We start from the raw sequence: 17,534 nt of genomic DNA on the forward strand, positions 1-17,534 counted from the left end.
CTGGTTAACCTCCCTGCCTTTCCGTCCCTCTGTTTCTCTCTCTCTTTCTCTCTGTTGGCGAGCTGAGTGTTACAACTGGAAGCCTTCCATGCTGCACGTTTGATGTCGTTGCCTTCATCATCTAGGCCGTATTTTCCCCTCACCTACAGCCAGGTCCTAACATCAAAGCGGTGCAACCTTTCTCCTTCTTCATTCTTCTCTACAGTACCCCATACTCCTTTCACGTCCACCACAGCTAGCGTAAGGAACAAAGTGTACGATTACGTTGACACTCATCATAATCTCTCATCAGTTCGTTCGGCGCATGGTATGTTATACGAATGCAGCAAGAGACGTTGAACTCGCTGGGCTGTTCCCTGTATAATCAACTTGCGTTACCAGCGCCAGCAACGTGTCGAAGAAGAAGAGGTGGCGCCAGCAACCGCAACAGGTAGCGGCACCAGCGCTTTGCATGTGTTACGCGTGCTGGCCGCCACCTCCTCTTCTTCGGCACTTTCCCGGTAATGGACACGTGGGTCGCTGCACGCTAAAAACAAAGTAAGCCGAGCGCAATGTCAGGCTAAGAAATGTAGCTCATGACGGATGATCCTCAAGACTCGAAGGGCGGCTGGCATACCATCTGTGAGCCGCCTTAAGATGCGCTACGCGTTTCTTGCACTGCATTTCATGCTTACATCTGCTTTCGACGACGAGATAGGCGGTAATTTTTTTGTTGAGGTAAATGAAGCGACTTTCATTTCATTTTGGATAGAAAACAGCGCGAACGGACGAAAGACACTAAGAGAACAAGGGAACACACAAAGGAGCGCTGTAATATTTATAACTAATTTAAAGCTATTAATATATAAAGCTGTTAAAGCTGCATGCTATAGTGGTACATAAAGCGGTTATGTCACGTTACCTAATAGCACCAGCGTGCATGTCCAGAGTACAATCTTAGGACGTCATCATAGGTACGTGGCTAAAAACCCCTAAACCCCGATAGCAGGACAGCCGCTGCAAAAAAAAAAAAAATAAACGCGAAAAAACACGAGAAAAACCAAGAACGCCTAAACAAATCACGTGTTGTCCGTTAACTCCCTTGTTGTCTTATCGCTGTGACGAAAAGAAATGAGCGCGTGTGCGACTAAACGTCGGCACTCTTTCTTGTATTCCTTCCCGCAATCCTGGCAGTGATCCGTTAAATGGGAATAGGATGAATCCGAAAGTGATGAAAGATGTTCCCTAAGCCGAATATTAATACAGCAGCCGGTCTGATAAACTTCAATGCAAGATAGAGGAAGCTCACACACCACTGAGCAAACACATTCTAGGCATCTTGATCCATGCGATACTGGACAATGGCAGGCGGTGTTTCTTGCTACGTTGTCACGCCGGTTCCTTATCATGCGGCAAACCCACCCACCCCCACTTGTGTGGTGCAGAAACCACTGTGTTCACGTTAAACCGTCAGCCAACCATTTTAAGATTATGAGCTGCTCAGTGTACTTACTAAATTACTGCATCTTTCCTATATTTTCTGTCTAACCTGGCTTTTGAGAAATCTTCCCGTGTTTACGAAGTATTAATCTAGCTGCGGCAAAGCTACAAAAGCAGCAAAAGCGTAATAAAAAGAGATCGCACTCAAGCGCTCTTATCACTTTCCACATCAGGATGAACGAGATTGGCACCGACAAGGTAGGTAATGGCGTATTCTCATTCCTTTAATTTCAACCATGGTCGCAGGTTCAATCCCGGCCAAGCCGACCGCATATCGCTGAAGGCGGAATGCAAGCATGTGGTGCGATGTCGTAGATGTATTACATATCTTGCGCAGACGCCACTGCAACTGCCAAGTTGGCGAATCAGGAAGAGGAGGGAGGAGGAACGGCCGAATAAACGAAATAATGAACGAAAGAATGAAGGAACGAACAAACTAACGAAAGAAAGTACAAATAAACGAACGAACGGAAGAATGAACCAAGAAACAAAAAAGAACGAACCCACACTGCACATTCCAGCGAATGGAATTCCGTAGCTTCACTATTAATTTCATTTTATTTATCACATACTGCAGACCAAATACGGTCCAAGCAGGAGAGGCACAGTACAAAACAATAGAGTAAAAAACCGCGACCTTGAAAGAAAAAATACATACATGACGACGAAACAAGTACTAAAGAAGGACGACCAACACTTATACAACGCTAAATAGGCACAGGATAATAGAAGCAATACGCACTAGGACCACACCCCGCCAGCGGTCACAAGATACTGAAAGCTACTTGCGTCTAGAAGTGGCGACAAAAAGCGACGCCTCGATGTCAAAGCAATACTTCCCTCTTGGCGTTACTATTGAATAAATAAATAAATAAATAAATAAATAAATAAATAAATAAATAAATAAATAAATAAATAGCTCTCGCTTCGCGCTTTTTCGTCTGTTCGGGAGATCGCTGGAGGGTTCCTGCACTTCCCTCACCATTCCTTCGCCGTCGCTGTGGCTCAGTGGTTATGGTGCTCGGCTGCTGATACGAAGGACAGGGGTTCGACCACGGCTGCGACGGTCGAACTTCGATGGAGGCGAAATTCTAGAGGCCCGTGTCCGGTGCGATGTCAGTGCACGTTAAAGAACGCCGCGTGGTCGAAATTTCCGCAGTCCTTCACTATGGCGTCCCTCGTAGCATGAGTCGCTTTGGTACGTTAAACACTCGTAAATAATAAACCACCAACATTCTTGCTTCAGTCGCAACAACAAACAACAACAAGCGCAATACATTAGCATCCAGTTTCTATGGCTACGGTATATGTATAGTTTCTAATGCGATAGCATTGTAGGAGGGCCATGAATGCCTTCCCAATGTCTAAAAGCAACTGTGTCACTTATCTCGGTGGACACCTCAACCTCGCCGTAAAGGAAGGGATCAAGGAGAGAGTGAAAGAAGAAAGGAAGAGCTGCCATAGCGTAAATCTCCGGAATAATTTCGACCACCTGGGGATCTTTAACGTGCACCCACATCGCAGAGCACACGAGCGCATTTTGCGTTTCGCCTCCATCGAAACGGAGCCACCGCGGTCGGGTTCGAAGCTGGGTATTCCGGCTCAGGAGACGAGCGCCATATACACTTAGTCACCGCGGAGGGTAGAGTGGACCTGCCAGGTGGTGTTTTGGGGATTTTCTGCCTCCAACGTCCACCTGTCAACTTTCCCCCTCTCCCAATTTTCACTTGTAGGCGTACGGAGGGAGGCGCTGGACGAAGAATGACCCAGCAAAAATGAAAATGATTAAACAGGGAAGTGACTCGCACAAAATCGGGCCCACGTACAAAACAGACAGCCTCCCGAAGAACTACACGTTGAAGAATGAGGATTGTTGGAGCTATTCCTTCCCGCATTGTTCAAGAAGAGCAACCTGGGTCTCACAAGCCCCATCGGCGGCCGCGTTTGAAACAGCCACCTGCCAGTGCAGGGGGGCATCACTTTAGCTCTCAGCCATTGCGCCGGCAGTAGTATGAGAACTCACAGCGATCTAACAATATGACACATTTTGCGTAGTTGCGCGGTTGGAATTGGAATTAAAATAGAATCAGAATTGGAATACCTTGGGTAGTGAAAGAAGGTTGCAATCGCATTTCCTCCGCGTCAATTCAATTGATCGCCCCTAAATTTCTATTTGTGTCGGCAAAGTTGCATAATCAAGACGCTACAGGTGATCACAAGCCGAGCGTAGAGGTGTTCTTTACCTGGCCGCTAGCGTCCGCTGCATTTCGCGTGCCGTGTCCCCACCTATATCCCGACTGCTTGCTTCTTTGACGTCATGGCTGCGTGATAATATTGCCAGCAGTGCAGCCTCCGGAAAATTAAATCCAACAATTCTGCATATACCCTCTATCTGTCTTGACCTTATGATGCCGAACCATGGCGTCGTTTCACAAATTTTTCTCACTCCATGAACAAGTCGATCCTGCGCAGAAAATCAAAGACGTGTAACAAGTGGCCGGAAATTTTGGTATACAGTGTATTACTTGTGCATAAAAATGTATAAACTGGCGCATGTGTATTACTTCTATTGCAACAAATAAAATTAATAAGCACCGCATTTTAAAATACCTGCAGTTTTTCCACACTTCGTTATCTTCGCCCTCTATTTACTGTTTCACGCCCTTCGAAAAAATTGCCCACATCGCTTCTCACGGGCGAGAGACCCGCCTGAAAAAAACTGCTGCAATGCTGAGAAGTCATGCGAATGCTTGCACTGAAAAATTGCACTAATGCACTGTCTATTGCTCTGGATATTTGAGAAAAGACAAAGAGATACACGCTGCGAAGACGACGTTTTGCCACGCTGTCTAAAGCGCGCGCTCCTGGCTCGCCACGTCAGCTTCCACGACGTTCCTGCGGTTGGCTCGCACCGCTCCTGCCATTCGAAACTCACCTGCTCGAGAACGCAGCCTACGTCTCTGCCCTCACCGGCGGAAGACTGGCTTCCAGAGAGGACGTCACGGACGACGCTTCTTCGCCGAGGACAAGATGCTACGACGGAAGATTCCGAGGGATAAGGGTACTCCACTACCTCGCTGGTGCCGCGAAGCAAGCGCCGCACTTTGGGGCTTCTCGGTCGGAAAGCAACCTGGCCTGTTTGTGAGTCCTGCCTACTTCTCCATCGGCACCGGCGGACCTTCCACGTAGGACGTCACGGCTGACGCTGCTCTGCCGAGGACGCAACGGTACGAGGGAAGATCGCTTGGGACAGCACTGCACCTCTTCCTCGCTAGTGCCACGAAGCAAACACCGGACTTCGGGGCTTCTGGAGTGGAAGGCCAACCTTCGCCGAGGAGCTGGTGACTCTCAGGGGAACCCATGGCGCGAGTCTACGGCAGGACATTGCAGGCTTCGGCTTGGCGTAGCTTTAAATTTCTTTTTTTCTTCTTGAGCGCCCTTCGACAGTTCGATCTAATAGCTCTGTTTGTCTTCCACTCTGCACAAGACTGCGATCGTGACAGTGACTGTCCATGGTGCATAATTTGTGTGCGCGCGCACACAGATAGCGCAAGGTTTACAACCCTAGCGCTATTTGCCCAGCGAAGACATTCCGTGGTTAGCACGTTTAGCTTTGAGTGGTGCTTTAGAAATTTTCTTACCGTTCTAGCTACTGCTATGATTTAAGAGCTCATGCCCACCACCCCCTCCTTTCGCTTTGAGTTCTGTTCTCTGTGCAATGAGTTTTCCGCAATTTTCTCGCACTACTGCACGTACACTTCTTTTGCAGGTGATGCCGGTGCAGTTGTCCTCAAGACGTTAAGTTTTGTGATCCTATTTGGACAGAAGATTTGCTCGGTCATGCAAACGAAACCTCAGCGGCACACTCTAGCTCAGAACGTTTCCTGTTGCTACTGAGTTTTGCTTTTATCCCTATTAAGGCTGCCTGATTTTTCCGCATTCTAACGATCCCACCTCTTTTTCTGCAGGCGCTGCCGACACGAGAGTTCTTTTCCCGATGTGATAGTGTTTTGAAGCATTATTCCGTCATAGCTTTCACTGTACCATACTCACGAAAACGTTGCTGTTTTCTCTTGCAGGAGACTGGCCATGCGAAGTGCACTTGGTGCTTGCGGGACACTCCGAAAGCTTGATCTTCATCCGAAGATTTTTGAAAGAAGCTGAAGAGATTTTATCATTTAGTACTCGCTGAGTAGCGTAACTGTTGTGTTGCACCGCGAGAACTCTAGATTGTGGCCAGCCATATCTGCTTTGCATTCAGTGCAGTGTCCAGTTTGCCTTTACGAGCCATTGTTTTTGGGAGGGCCATATGGGGTTGTGAGAGTGCTTGCAACTATTTGAAATTCCGAGTGTGTTTTCTGCGCTCTAACGTGAGTGTTGCTGTTTCCTCTGTTTATAAGTGTGCATGCCTATACCGTTCGCAGTGTGTGTATTCAAATTTCGCTATCTATTTTGTGTTTGTAAAATTCTGGCGTCGCTCCACCCGCAGTGTTTGTGTTGAGTATAATCAGTGCCGATAACTGTTCCCATATATGCTGTTTGTTACCCTTTGCGTACCGTTTATTAAAACCTCGCTTATGTAAAAAAGATCTAATGTGGCTGTGCTGTCGCTGGGCCTACGTCCCAGGGCCTACGTCCCGCCATACCCGCCATACCCGCCATACCACCAGCCCCACCACCAGGTCATGGCCCCCCCGGTCGACCCTCGTTTCGTGGGGCCCTCGCAGCCAGTGCCGCAAGCGGTTCCAGCGGCGGCGGCGGCGGCGGCGGCCGCCGGCGCTCCGGTTCTCGACGCGGGAACGTATGTACTTTTGGTGCGAGCTGTGCGGCAAGGTGTTCGCTCGTTGCCAGGCGGTGCTGTCGCACTGCCGCAGGAGTCACGGTATCCGCCGCTTCGTGTGCACTTACTGCGGCGCGGCCTTCCTGCAGAGGGTCCATCTCACCAAGCACACGCGCACGCACACGGGCGAGAGACCGTTCCCGTGCCAGATGTGCCAGAGCCACTTCACCCAGAAGGTGCACCTCGTCGAGCACATGCGGACCCACACCGGAGAGAGGCCGTACAGGTTCGTTCGCTACAAGCGTGTTTTCGTTCCCGCTTCCTCTCTCCTAGGGTTATACTTTGTTAGAGGGAGCGCCGCTATCATGAAATTTACATGGAACGAACTATCCCGCTTACACCAATTTATTGTTGCTCCACCCCAGCGTAACTTGGCAAATGGCGCCTTCCCTGCCCAGAGCTTGCGCAGTCTGACCGCAGCTGCATGACTCAGCGAACGCCACAGGGTGCTGGTGGGAGAGCGAAGTGAAGCAGCTGCGGGGGAATGGGACACGTTGGGAGGGAAGGCGCGTTCCGATCACAGAGGGACAAGGAAGGTGAAGCCATGCAGCTCGTAGTAGTGCGAACAGATAGGAAGGCGTAGGGAAGACACCAATGGAGGCGTATGGAGGCCAGCCTTGTACCGCGCGGAGGAAGTGCGTGCGCAGAGCTGCATTGCCTGCAGTGAGCCCACTTGTTGGCGATGCAGCACTGCTGAGCATGAACGTATCTCAGCGCGCTGTGATGCTTCGCCAGCACTGCACTGTAGCGCGAGGCTAGCTGTGAAGTGCACAGTGTGTGTGGAGCGACTGTGTAGCGCACTCGGAAGAAGCGGGACAGCGAGAAAGAGAAGCAACGCGAGAAGCGCAGCGCGAAATGAAGGCCGCGAAGTAATTGTAAGGTTGTGATGGCCTTTTGCCTAAAGAGCAAAGGTGGCTGCTGCCACTTTTTCGTATTGGAATGCCATTAAGACGGACAGAACGTCACACCTTATGCCCGAACTCTAAACACACTTCAGCCGCGCGTCACCGCGCCAGGCATCCCGCGCATCAGCCAGAACCAATCTGCGCATGCATGTGGCGCTAGACGCGAGCAGCCTGAGCCACTGAAACCGCCGAATCTACCGATTCTTCCCTAGAGCGGCAGGTAGGAGAGCGCAGGCGCCAAAATCAAATTCTTGTCAGTAAAATTCAGGAACTAGAAGCCAAGCAGGCCGGGCCGTCTGAGCCCATGCAAAACACTGAGCCAGAGATCGGCAATGACGAATACTCCGTATAATCTTGCCTCACTAGCGTCTCGCGGCGGACCGCGGACACGGTGATCGGTTGGACCTCCGTTGACGCTCGCCACTTCGAGGGCCTGGAGCGTAGAGCCGAACAGACGCAGGAGCGGATGGCAGCCCTTCCGTACCAAATCACGATTGCGGTCCGCGGCTCCTTTCAAGAAATGTTCATTTCCTGATCTGCTGAAATGCTTCTCGACATTGAGGCCCAGGTGACCGAGTCTGTCCTTAATGCGGCGCAGTCGCAGGTCAGCTCCCAAATAAAAAATACCGTCTACTGCGACCCCCCATAGCTAAAGCGTAAAACAGCTGCCCGCCAGGCACCGGAAGAAAGCGGTTCCGGCACGGTACCCACGGCGTTGGTGCAGCCCCTGTCTAGGGCTGCGCAGGCCCTCGATCCGAATGGGTACCCAGCACCATAAAAAACAATATGGCTAGCAGTTCTTCATGGATAGCTAACAAATGGATAGCTTCATGGATAGCTAACAAGATCATTCATTGGAACTGTAGGGGCTTCAGAACCTGGACGAAACGGTCACACATCCAGATCTACCAGCACTCCCTCGGTGACATGCCGGCGCTTCTTGCTCTGTAGGAGCCCGGTAATGATGCTACATTCTCTGGGTATAGCTCGTTTCAGGGGGCCCCTCGACCTGCGCCCTGGTGCATAAGATGTGCATCGCGATCCAGGCCGATCTCGACCTAGAAACTGAGCAGGAATACACGATGATCAGGGTTCTGCCTCTCGGGCGATGCGACCCGTCAATACATGTGCTCAACGTATCCGGTCATTCAAGCTCCTATAGGTGGCGCGGCGGCTATACGACATGGCGGACGAGGCGGTGATGGCGCCGTTGCCATAGCGTGCGTATCTATAGGAGCATTGCGGCACCTTTCGTGTGAGTTTTAGAGTGTAGATAAGCAGCAGTAAATTATTGTCGGTTATTAATAACATCAAAAGCTTAGGTTTGGCTGAATTACAGGCTCGAAATCAATTTTTATCGATATGAGCCTCTAATCGCTACTTCGCAAGTGCCGAAAAAACTCCGTCGGCGCTCAAACTTGAGAATAGAGCATAGTAGAGTGCGATAAACACTTTGAACTGTAATTTTTTGTGTACTGACTTTCTTGTTCTCTTGGCACTCACCCGAAAGCGGAAAGAAACTACTTTAATGACCCAGACAGTCTGACGCTATATTTCGAGCGGCCCTTACCCGCATAAATACTGTGTGTATTGATTGCGGGCTGATCCTATACGGACACAGTTCAAAAAGGAAATAAACAGTTTGTAACACTGACTACGGTACGCGGCGTGGTATAATTGCACTTACCAATTACAAGAGATCAAAATCAACCTTTTAATGTTGGGCTGCATCAAACAAGCCAGTAAGATAAATGCCCTTAGCCTACAATTTCGATTCGTGATTGGCTGCTTGTTTAGGTAAAGAGAAAAGATTTAGCAATGGTCTACATTTTATTAATTCTGTCCGGTGCTCCTGAATGTGGGCGGAGGTTTGCTGCAGCCTTAATTGTATCCGACTATAGTCCACCTGCAGCGTACGTTGGTCGCATATACACGGTATTAGAAGGGGCAATATAGCTGTTGTTTGAAGCGGCAGCCAAGGGGTCATTCGATATTTAATTATAATATAGTCGAAATAACGCTCAAAATGTGTTTTTGACTAGCGAGGGAAAATGCTGTGATAAGGAAGCGTTTGCGGTTATTCATCCATTTAGCGCATTATATCCGAGAAATGAAGGTAGTACAGTTGTGAGGTTCTTTCTATTCATATCGCTATTTAAGAATCACATTGTGGCCTGAAAGCCGTGCTTAATCTAGGCCAAAATGGATTGAAGCTTGATGAAAAATGTTTGCTGCGAACGTCTGCCTTAAAATATAACCAATATACATCATATAAGATCATTGTATAAGCACTGCACTGCTTTCATGCAGCTGTAATACGCTACTTGGTCGCATGAACAAGGCACCGAATAGGAATGCATTGACGACATGGTGTCGTGGCGTCAACTGAGTACGTTGCTGAGACGGGTCATTGGGCTGAAACTCGTTACCAACCTGCTGAATGCACTTGATCACTGCTTTTTGAACTCTTTACGTGTTGGCAGAAACAACATGTTTGCTGCTTGGAATGTTCGCACATCGTAGAATAACAGAACATGCTAATTTTTTCTGCGTATCTTACGCTCCAAACCACTGCGATTACACGCGCCGCTCAGAGCGATCACCGGCTCGCCGCTTCAGGAAGAGTCCGTGTGGCGCCGCCACCTTCGCTGGAACGACCGAATACTTGTCTTCTGCTCGGTTTCATTCGCGCACAGACAATCTGCACGAGATCACTTCCCACCACTGATGCTCGCAGGACCCACCCGATGAAGGCCATTAAGCCGATTAAGAGCATGTGTACAGTGTGCGGAACAGGCAACCAGTGCGGACATGCACAAGCGACGGGATGCTTCTGCACACTTCTGGCCATTCCCGTTCGAGCTTTCCCGCGTTACTTTCATCGAAATTTTCTATCGCGCATTAAAATTGGCAGACAAGGAACCCCTGGTGATTGTTGGTGATTTCAACGCCCCCAGCCTTCACTGGGCTGTCACATCGAGAAAGCCAGGGGACGCAAGCTGGCGGAGCTCATTTTCAACCTTCGTCCTACGTTGCTTACGGACCCGGCTTGTCCCACACGTGTGGGCAACACTGTTGTTCGTGAAACGTGCCCTGACTTATCTCTTGTTAGGAACACTAGAGACGCCACATGGGGAACCTGGAAGATTCCATAGGCAGTGACCACTGCCTTCTCCGTATCACGGTTTTGGCGAAGGCAGCCCGAAAAAACTGGGGACAGGCCAAAATGACCAATTGGCAGCAATTTCGAACTTAAGACATTCCTCCCGTACTATTTTCCGACGGCTATGCGGAGTCGGCAGCACAGGTAACCAACACACAGAGACAACATGCAAAACACTTCACACCACCGACGAGATCCCCGCAGTGAACAATCACCTCCTGCATCTGTGGGAGGCTCGCCGGAGCTTAACAAGTCGGTGGAAGAAGCAAAAGACGAATTGAAAGCTTAGATCTCCCATTGAACAACTAACGGAACAGGCTGCGGCTTATGCTGCACAGCTATAAGACCCCAATTGCAAAGAAACCTGCAACTCTGCAGCGCGTCAGATGAGCTCGAAGGGGACTTGGAGCCTCTTTCGCAGCCTCATCGACCCCGGTGAAACAAAAGGGAGGACGAAAAAACAGCTCTGGTGGGCTCTGCACGGAACCAAGGTACGATCGCGCAACTTGCGGACACTTTGTGCGACAGGTATCTCTGCCGCACAGAAGACCCTGTTGGGCCCGAGAACGCGTACTCCAGCAAGCCAAATGAAGATTTAGACACCCCTTTTGCGTTGCATGACCTAAATACAGCCCTGGCTAAAATGCACCGAGGTACGGCGCCAGGTCGGGATCGCATAACAGTGAAACTGTTGGCGAACCTGAGACCCATCTCACTGACGTCGTGTGTGGGAAATGTCATGAAGACGATGGTACGGGATCACCTCTCTTCATATATGGAGGGTAAGGGCCTCTTTGGAGAAACAGTACTCGTGTTCCACCCACACACGTCTTCACAGCATGTCCTCCTCCACCTACACAGGGACATAGTACGACCCACAGCCATGCAAGAAAATGATGAGGCCATCCTCGCCCTCTATCTTAAGGGGGCTTTTGACAATGTTAAACATGGTAGCGTACTGTATAACCTTAACACCTCCGACTGTGGGGCGAAAGTCTTCGCTTATGTCAGATACTTTCTCTACACGCGTAAGGCAATCCCCCGGATCGAGGACGAGGAATACGGCCCGTATACTATGGGTACATGGGGTACACCACAGGGGGCGGTTGTATAGCCGCCCCTTTTCAACATCGCCTTGATGCATCTCCCCGGCCCACTGGCTCAGGTAGAGGCCATAAAATACGCGCTCTACGCAGACGATGTTACAATCTAGACCCCTGAGGGCAGCTTTGGGGAGATGGAAAACTGCCTTCAGCGGGCCGTCTCCATAGCCGATGCGTATGCTACCGACTGTCGTTGACCGACTGTGTGTGGGCCAGACTCCCGTTAGCGAAACTTAAGCGCATAGGCGAACCGGTATAACGCATGATCATCCGCGTTTCCCACATGTGGGGTGGTCTGCGGGCCAGGGACGCGCTATTACTCACCCATGCATTCGTGACCAGCCGGGTCCTCTACGCCGTGCCGTACCTTCGCACCACCATACAGGTAGACGAGCGCATTGACGCCATCATGAGGAAGGCGACAAAGCGAGCACTGGACCTCCCGGTGGCCACCTCCAACGCTAAACTGAAGGCGTTAGGGGTGCTAAAATACTATCAGGAATTTCGGGATGCCCACCTCGTGAGCCAATGTGTGCGGCATTTGCAGACGGGTCCTGGGTGAAGCCTGCTAGACCGCTTATACATACAACACACATGCATAGCGGAAGGGACGGATAAAATCCCGGTGCTGTGGCACCGTATGCTTTGGGTCACTCCGCTGCCGTGTACCAAGGACACGACTTCACATGAAGGCAGATGAAAAGCGCGGACTCGCACGCTTGGCAGGTAATATGGATCTAAAAAGGGCGTCTGCTACGGGGACGTCACAGGGTCGTCACCTTCGGGATTCTACACAATCGCCGTAGTCCACCGGCGAATGAATGTTGATGGGCTGTCCTTTCGAGCCCCAAATTCAACGCGAGCGGAGGAAGTTGCCATATAGCTCTCGCTGCCGCGGATTCAAAATCGAGAGCGGTTATCACTCTCTCATCAGGCCTGTGAGCACTATCTGGCAGGGGGAATATCACCTCTTGCGTCCCAAACTCTAAGACGGGCTGCTGCCGATTCAACTCTCAGGCAGATAATCAGAGCTTATGGCCAAGAGGGTCTACGAGGCAATGAGGCCGCTGATGCGGCCGCTCGAGTGCCTGCACACTGGGCTCCTCATCCTAGCTCTCCTGGCTCAGAATCTGATAAACCCCTTCTGCGGTGCCGCGAAATTTTAGTCCATTACTGCGACCGCCAGCGCCTCTACCCGGCCCCTGCCGAGGGCTGAGTAAGGCGGAGGAGAGAACTATGCGGTGCCTGCAGACAGGAACTCTTCTCCGTCCTGCTGTTGTCAAACACTGATCCGAACATAGATGAGCGTTGCCCGCACTGCGGAGAGATCTGCGCTATCTTTCACATGACGTGTTCATATACTCAGAATCCTCGCTTTTTCCCTTCCCTACGCCTACCCGAGAGGCATCGGAAACTGCCCTCCTCAACTGCTCCACACTGGAGTCTCAAAGGGCTCTGGTAAAGCAGGCGCGGGACGGAGCCTCGTCGTGCGGAGGCCAAACTGAGGATACCGACAATGCAGCGTAGTTTTCTGATTCCACAACACCCTATTTGAACATTAAAAGAGTTTTTCATCACCAGCACCACCAACGTTGCTTCGAAGCTCCGATCTGTCCGTCAGATATTTGGCGCGCCCGCTGCACACGTAGTTTCCGGCGCAAAGACGGATCGTTCGACTTCCAGAACGAGACCAAGCACGGTGTTCTGGTAACCTGCCCACTCATTCGGCTTGTTCTTCGCCAGTGTAGTTTAGCGAAGATGGAGGCGATGCTGGACAAATAATTATTGATTTCTGAAGTGGAAAAGCGGCCGTCGCTATGACTGGCGAGCCATAATATGCGATACGAGGATGCGAGCACAGAGTGAACGAGTGTCGATGGCGCTGCGGGTTGTGCAAGTGCTGAGATACATGATCACGGTGAAAAGGCGTGCTTAATTTTTTGCGTACCAAATACATTCCACACGTTTTCACACCACTTTATTACGCTTATTACTGCCGCTCACCACTCTATGCAGTCGAACTGCTTCTAGCAAATCACCGTAGCGCGTGATTCTAAGCGTGCCCAGACGTGAGCCCGTTCCCGGAGAGTGGATATGCGTACCCCTCTCGACGCCCGACGCGGCACGGCGTTCAACGGGCTAGCGCGTGGGACGACGCCTCGGAAGTGCGAATGGAGTCGGGCCTTTGGTTGTGCTGTGGTGGATTGAGTTTTACGGCACATAGGCAAGTAGGGCCATCATAAGCCACGCGTGTCATACCGCAGTGTGACATGTGTAACGTTAACCTAACGCCATAGACTCAACTGGCGACGTTGGGTTCGATTGTTTGGGGCAGCTTAGAATTACGTTTATGTGATCGAGCGTTATTCTCGTGTTCGCTTTCTTTTTAATCTTAGCGTATAAATGAACAGGGCAGAAAGCGGATTAATTTGAAGGTGACCCCGACTGAGTCGCGCCTGAAAAGTGCCAGGTGTGACACATCACCATACAAGTGTGGACATAAGTGAACAGAGCACGCTATTCCGCTCTAAGTGCAATCATGCCTTCGATGTCGAAAATGAAGGAGCATCGCTACACCATTCGCGAATGCTCTCTTACTCATCCGAAAGTCTTCCATATCACCCTTTCGGTTCATTTCGCGGCGGTCGTAAACGTAGACGCAGTTCCTTTTTTTTCTTTTTCGTGCTAGTACAGAGTGATCAGATCTCGCCACCGAAAGCTGACAGACTTGGATTTGTCTTCTTACACTACACTAGTGTAGTTCAGCTTTACACACGCTCCTGGCCTGCAGGTGCGACATCTGCCAGGCGACGTTCACGCAGAAGGCTCACCTTGTCGGACACACGAGAACGCACACCGTCGAGAGGCCGTTCCAGGGCCCTGCCTGTCCCAAGGCGTTCGCAACCAGCAGCGCCCTCAAACAGCACCGCTACGTCACCCACCGAAACACCGAAAATGACAATAACTGACTATGCGCGCCCTCTTCTTTGCTGTAGGGCTTTCTTTCTTGTTTTGCCTTTTTTTGCTATTTCGTGTTCTGCTTCTTTTCCTTTCCAAAATGTTTACTTTGTGTGTGTATCTTCTTGCTTTTTTATGCTTGTTTTTGTTTTTATCTCCAAAATGCTTGTTGTGTGTTTTGTATAAGAACTCTTTTTGAACATCCCCTGAATGCTTTGCTTATCCCTCTCGCTCCTGAGATGGCAAGTGGCAGCCGTCAAACCCACAGCCTTGTGTCGGCCTAATGTCCGTCTTAACCTTTGGTCATCCTCAGCCTCCTGTATTAGGAAGTCGGCGTCTGCTGAGAGTTCAACAAAGGTCGACTCCACTTCAAGCTCGTGAGCGACGCTTGTAATAATGCTAGTAAAAGTGCTGCGAGGCAAAGAAAAGTAGCATGGACTTCGCAATGGAGCGATTCTGTTCCAACCACATGAGGAGAGCTTCATTAAGTGGCCGCCGGAGAGATGGAAACCCAATTTATGCGCCAACTCCTGCGTTATGGTGCTTGTGGTATATGTCCAACAGAGTACAGAGGCAGCGGAGGAGGGTGCTATAAAATTGAGTATTTCGGAGAGTAGATGTAAGTGCAAAATGAATTTGAAGATATACTTGGTGCAATCTGGGACGGCTCATAGATGGTGGGCGCCAACCGGTAGTCTTCAGGATCGAGCCTCCGTCACGCGCAACACGCAGCCCCGTCAAAATGAAACGAGTGCCGTTACTTTGGCGCCAAGATGTTACTGCTGGTGCGCTGCCAACCAATGGCGATATATCGAGGGCCGCACATTTCGGAGGGCCGCACATTTCGGAGCCGCACTAGACTTTCGTAGCCTCCGTCAGCCACATTTCGCAGCTGCACAATACACACTGCTACGGCCCCTCTCCCGCTTTTGTAGCGAGAGCTACATTACGCTAGCATTTCGAGGCTTCAACGTGGCGGCGCCGTGGCTGGTCACGAGGTCGGTCACATGGTGCGGAGTTGCTGCCGGCGGCGCGGCGCGCCGGCGAGACCGGGTGGGAGAACGGAGACAGTGAATCCACGTCCAGGGACGAAGATGAAGAAAGAACGCCCAGCGAAATGGGGCGGCGTAAGACTGACTTTGCAGTTCGACTGAGCGATTCTACTCGGCCAGCTGCGGCTATCGCTTCACTCCAGGCTTAACCAGAGCTAAACCACAGTCATTTCCAATGTGCGTAGCGACTCGCGGGGACAACGCGCACGACGTGCCGATGAAGAGGTGGTAGCAGCATGCTGTGCAGAGAACGTTGAGTACTTGTGAATATAGCCTCGGCCGGACATTGCCGCCGCCGATCAGCCGGCAGCCACTCCGGCGCAACTACAATAATGTGGTCGCGGTCGTTCAGTAAAGCGCGATTGCGGCCCGTAGCGCGTGTTGATGCCACCTCCTCTTCTTCGGCATGTGGCTGTAGTTGGTCACGCAGGTCGATACAGGGGCTTAAGTGCCGCCGCGTTCACCCGCTTTTGTTTTTATTTCGGGACAGCGTTCAACGTCTCTCGCTGCACTCGTAAGGTCCCTCTCGCTCCTTGAAGTGCCACAGCGCTCGCACGCTCTTCCGCGACCCCCAACGCAGGGTGGTGAGAGTGCTCGGCTCCTGATGCCGAGAACCCGGGATCAGGCCACGACGGTAACGTTTTTACAGAGAATAAATGCAAAACGCCATTAGGATGTGCGATACCAGCGATACAAGAGTGAGTTGACGGGCTAGTTTTTTCTGCATGGTGATTATGAATATGGTGGAAGGGACAAACAGACAGCGCTTGTGCGTGTCTTTTACGGTTTCGGTCCCTTGTCTTTGCCTTTGTTGTATATTCACCATGTGGGACCAACTGGCCCGTCAACTCGCTCTTGCCTTTGTATCTCGCTGATTTAGCCCCTGGGTAATGTTTGTCGCGCAGCCTATTCATGACGTACAAGAAGTGGGATATGCCCACAGGAACGAGCGTAGCCTTGCCGCGGACACGAAAAAAGGTCTATGCGCGCTCCTGACGCGTTTACAAGCGTAAGGTCGTATCGAGAATGGCGACGGAAGATCGTTTATTTGTTCTTTACTACGGTCGCAACTCGATCTAACGAAACTCGATTTTCCGAAGTCCCCGATCTCACGAACAACCCGATATAATAATAAATGAGCAAAAAAAGGTGACTTTCTTACCTATTTTGTCCTAGATATATCGCAGCTTGTTGGCAGCGTATCAGCAGTAACATCTTGGCGCCAAAGTAACGGCACTCGCTTCATTTTGACGGGGCTGCAAGTTGCGCGAAACAAAGGACTGGGCGGTCGCCGGCGTTTTCCACCTTGGGTTCGAATTCTTTTCACCAGATGGCGATTTCACTCACAAGAGATACAGGCGGCTGTCGCGGACTTTTCGAAAGCACGCGCAGGCGCGGATGTCGGCAAATACGATGCCGCGTTATGACTTCAGATTTCAAAGGGCGGAAAAACGCCTTGTTCGTTTTTACGAATTTCTGGAGTTAACAGAATACTTTGTGGACGCTCTCCGCTTCATTAAACCGAGTTTTAACAGTATTATCTATACACACAACGGCAACGTCTCTTCTCGTCCGGCAATGTCTTTCTATCCGCCATCTCACCCAACCTAGCACCGTTTACGCAACGAGAGCAAAACCTAAAACGCTGAAGAAATTCGGTTCCTTCTCTGCTCTCGACTGGGCTGATCCGTGCTTTGAGCACCTCCATCACAACCCCCAAGTGTAAATAATTTTAAGGATGCAAGCCTCGCTGGCACCTGCATCGTTCTTGGGGCAATACTCTTGGCTTTACTGGAAAACGTACGAGTCGAAACGAAGGACCGGATGTGTGAGAGAGAGAGAGAGGGGGGGGCGCTGTTTAGCAGCGTCGCTGTTCCATCCGCCGCGGTGGCTCAGTAGTTATGGTGCTCGGCTGCTAACCCGAAAGACATGGGTTCGATTCCGGCCGGGGCTGTCGCATTTCGATGGAGGCGAAATGCTAAAGACCGATGTGTTCTGAGATGCCAGTGGAGGTTGAAGAACCCGAGGTGGGCG

At 50.9% G+C, this 17,534-nt stretch overlaps 1 protein-coding gene across 1 annotated transcript; it reads left to right on the forward strand.

Moving 5' to 3' along the window:
* The first annotated feature begins 6,141 nt into the window (after positions 1 to 6,141).
* On the forward strand, positions 6,142 to 14,459 carry LOC144124808 (uncharacterized). The gene is made up of 2 exons (XM_077657737.1): positions 6,142 to 6,545; positions 14,282 to 14,459. The coding sequence occupies exons 1-2, from the start codon at positions 6,283 to 6,285 to the stop codon at positions 14,457 to 14,459; spliced, it is 441 nt and encodes a 146-aa protein (XP_077513863.1). The 5' UTR covers positions 6,142 to 6,282.
* The last annotated feature ends 3,075 nt before the right edge of the window (positions 14,460 to 17,534 follow it).

Source organism: Amblyomma americanum, chromosome 1 (genome assembly GCF_052857255.1).
Source record: "Amblyomma americanum isolate KBUSLIRL-KWMA chromosome 1, ASM5285725v1, whole genome shotgun sequence".
Classification (NCBI taxonomy): Eukaryota; Metazoa; Arthropoda; class Arachnida; order Ixodida; family Ixodidae; genus Amblyomma; species Amblyomma americanum.

Excerpts from the sequence above, each read along its gene's own strand:
- LOC144124808 (XM_077657737.1), top strand. The coding sequence starts at position 6,283 with ATGTACTTTTGGTGCGAGCTGTGCGGCAAGGTGTTCGCTCGTTGCCAG. Across the intron at positions 6,546-14,281 it reads ACCGGAGAGAGGCCGTACAG|GTGCGACATCTGCCAGGCGA; the intron begins GTTCGTTCGCTA and ends CCTGGCCTGCAG.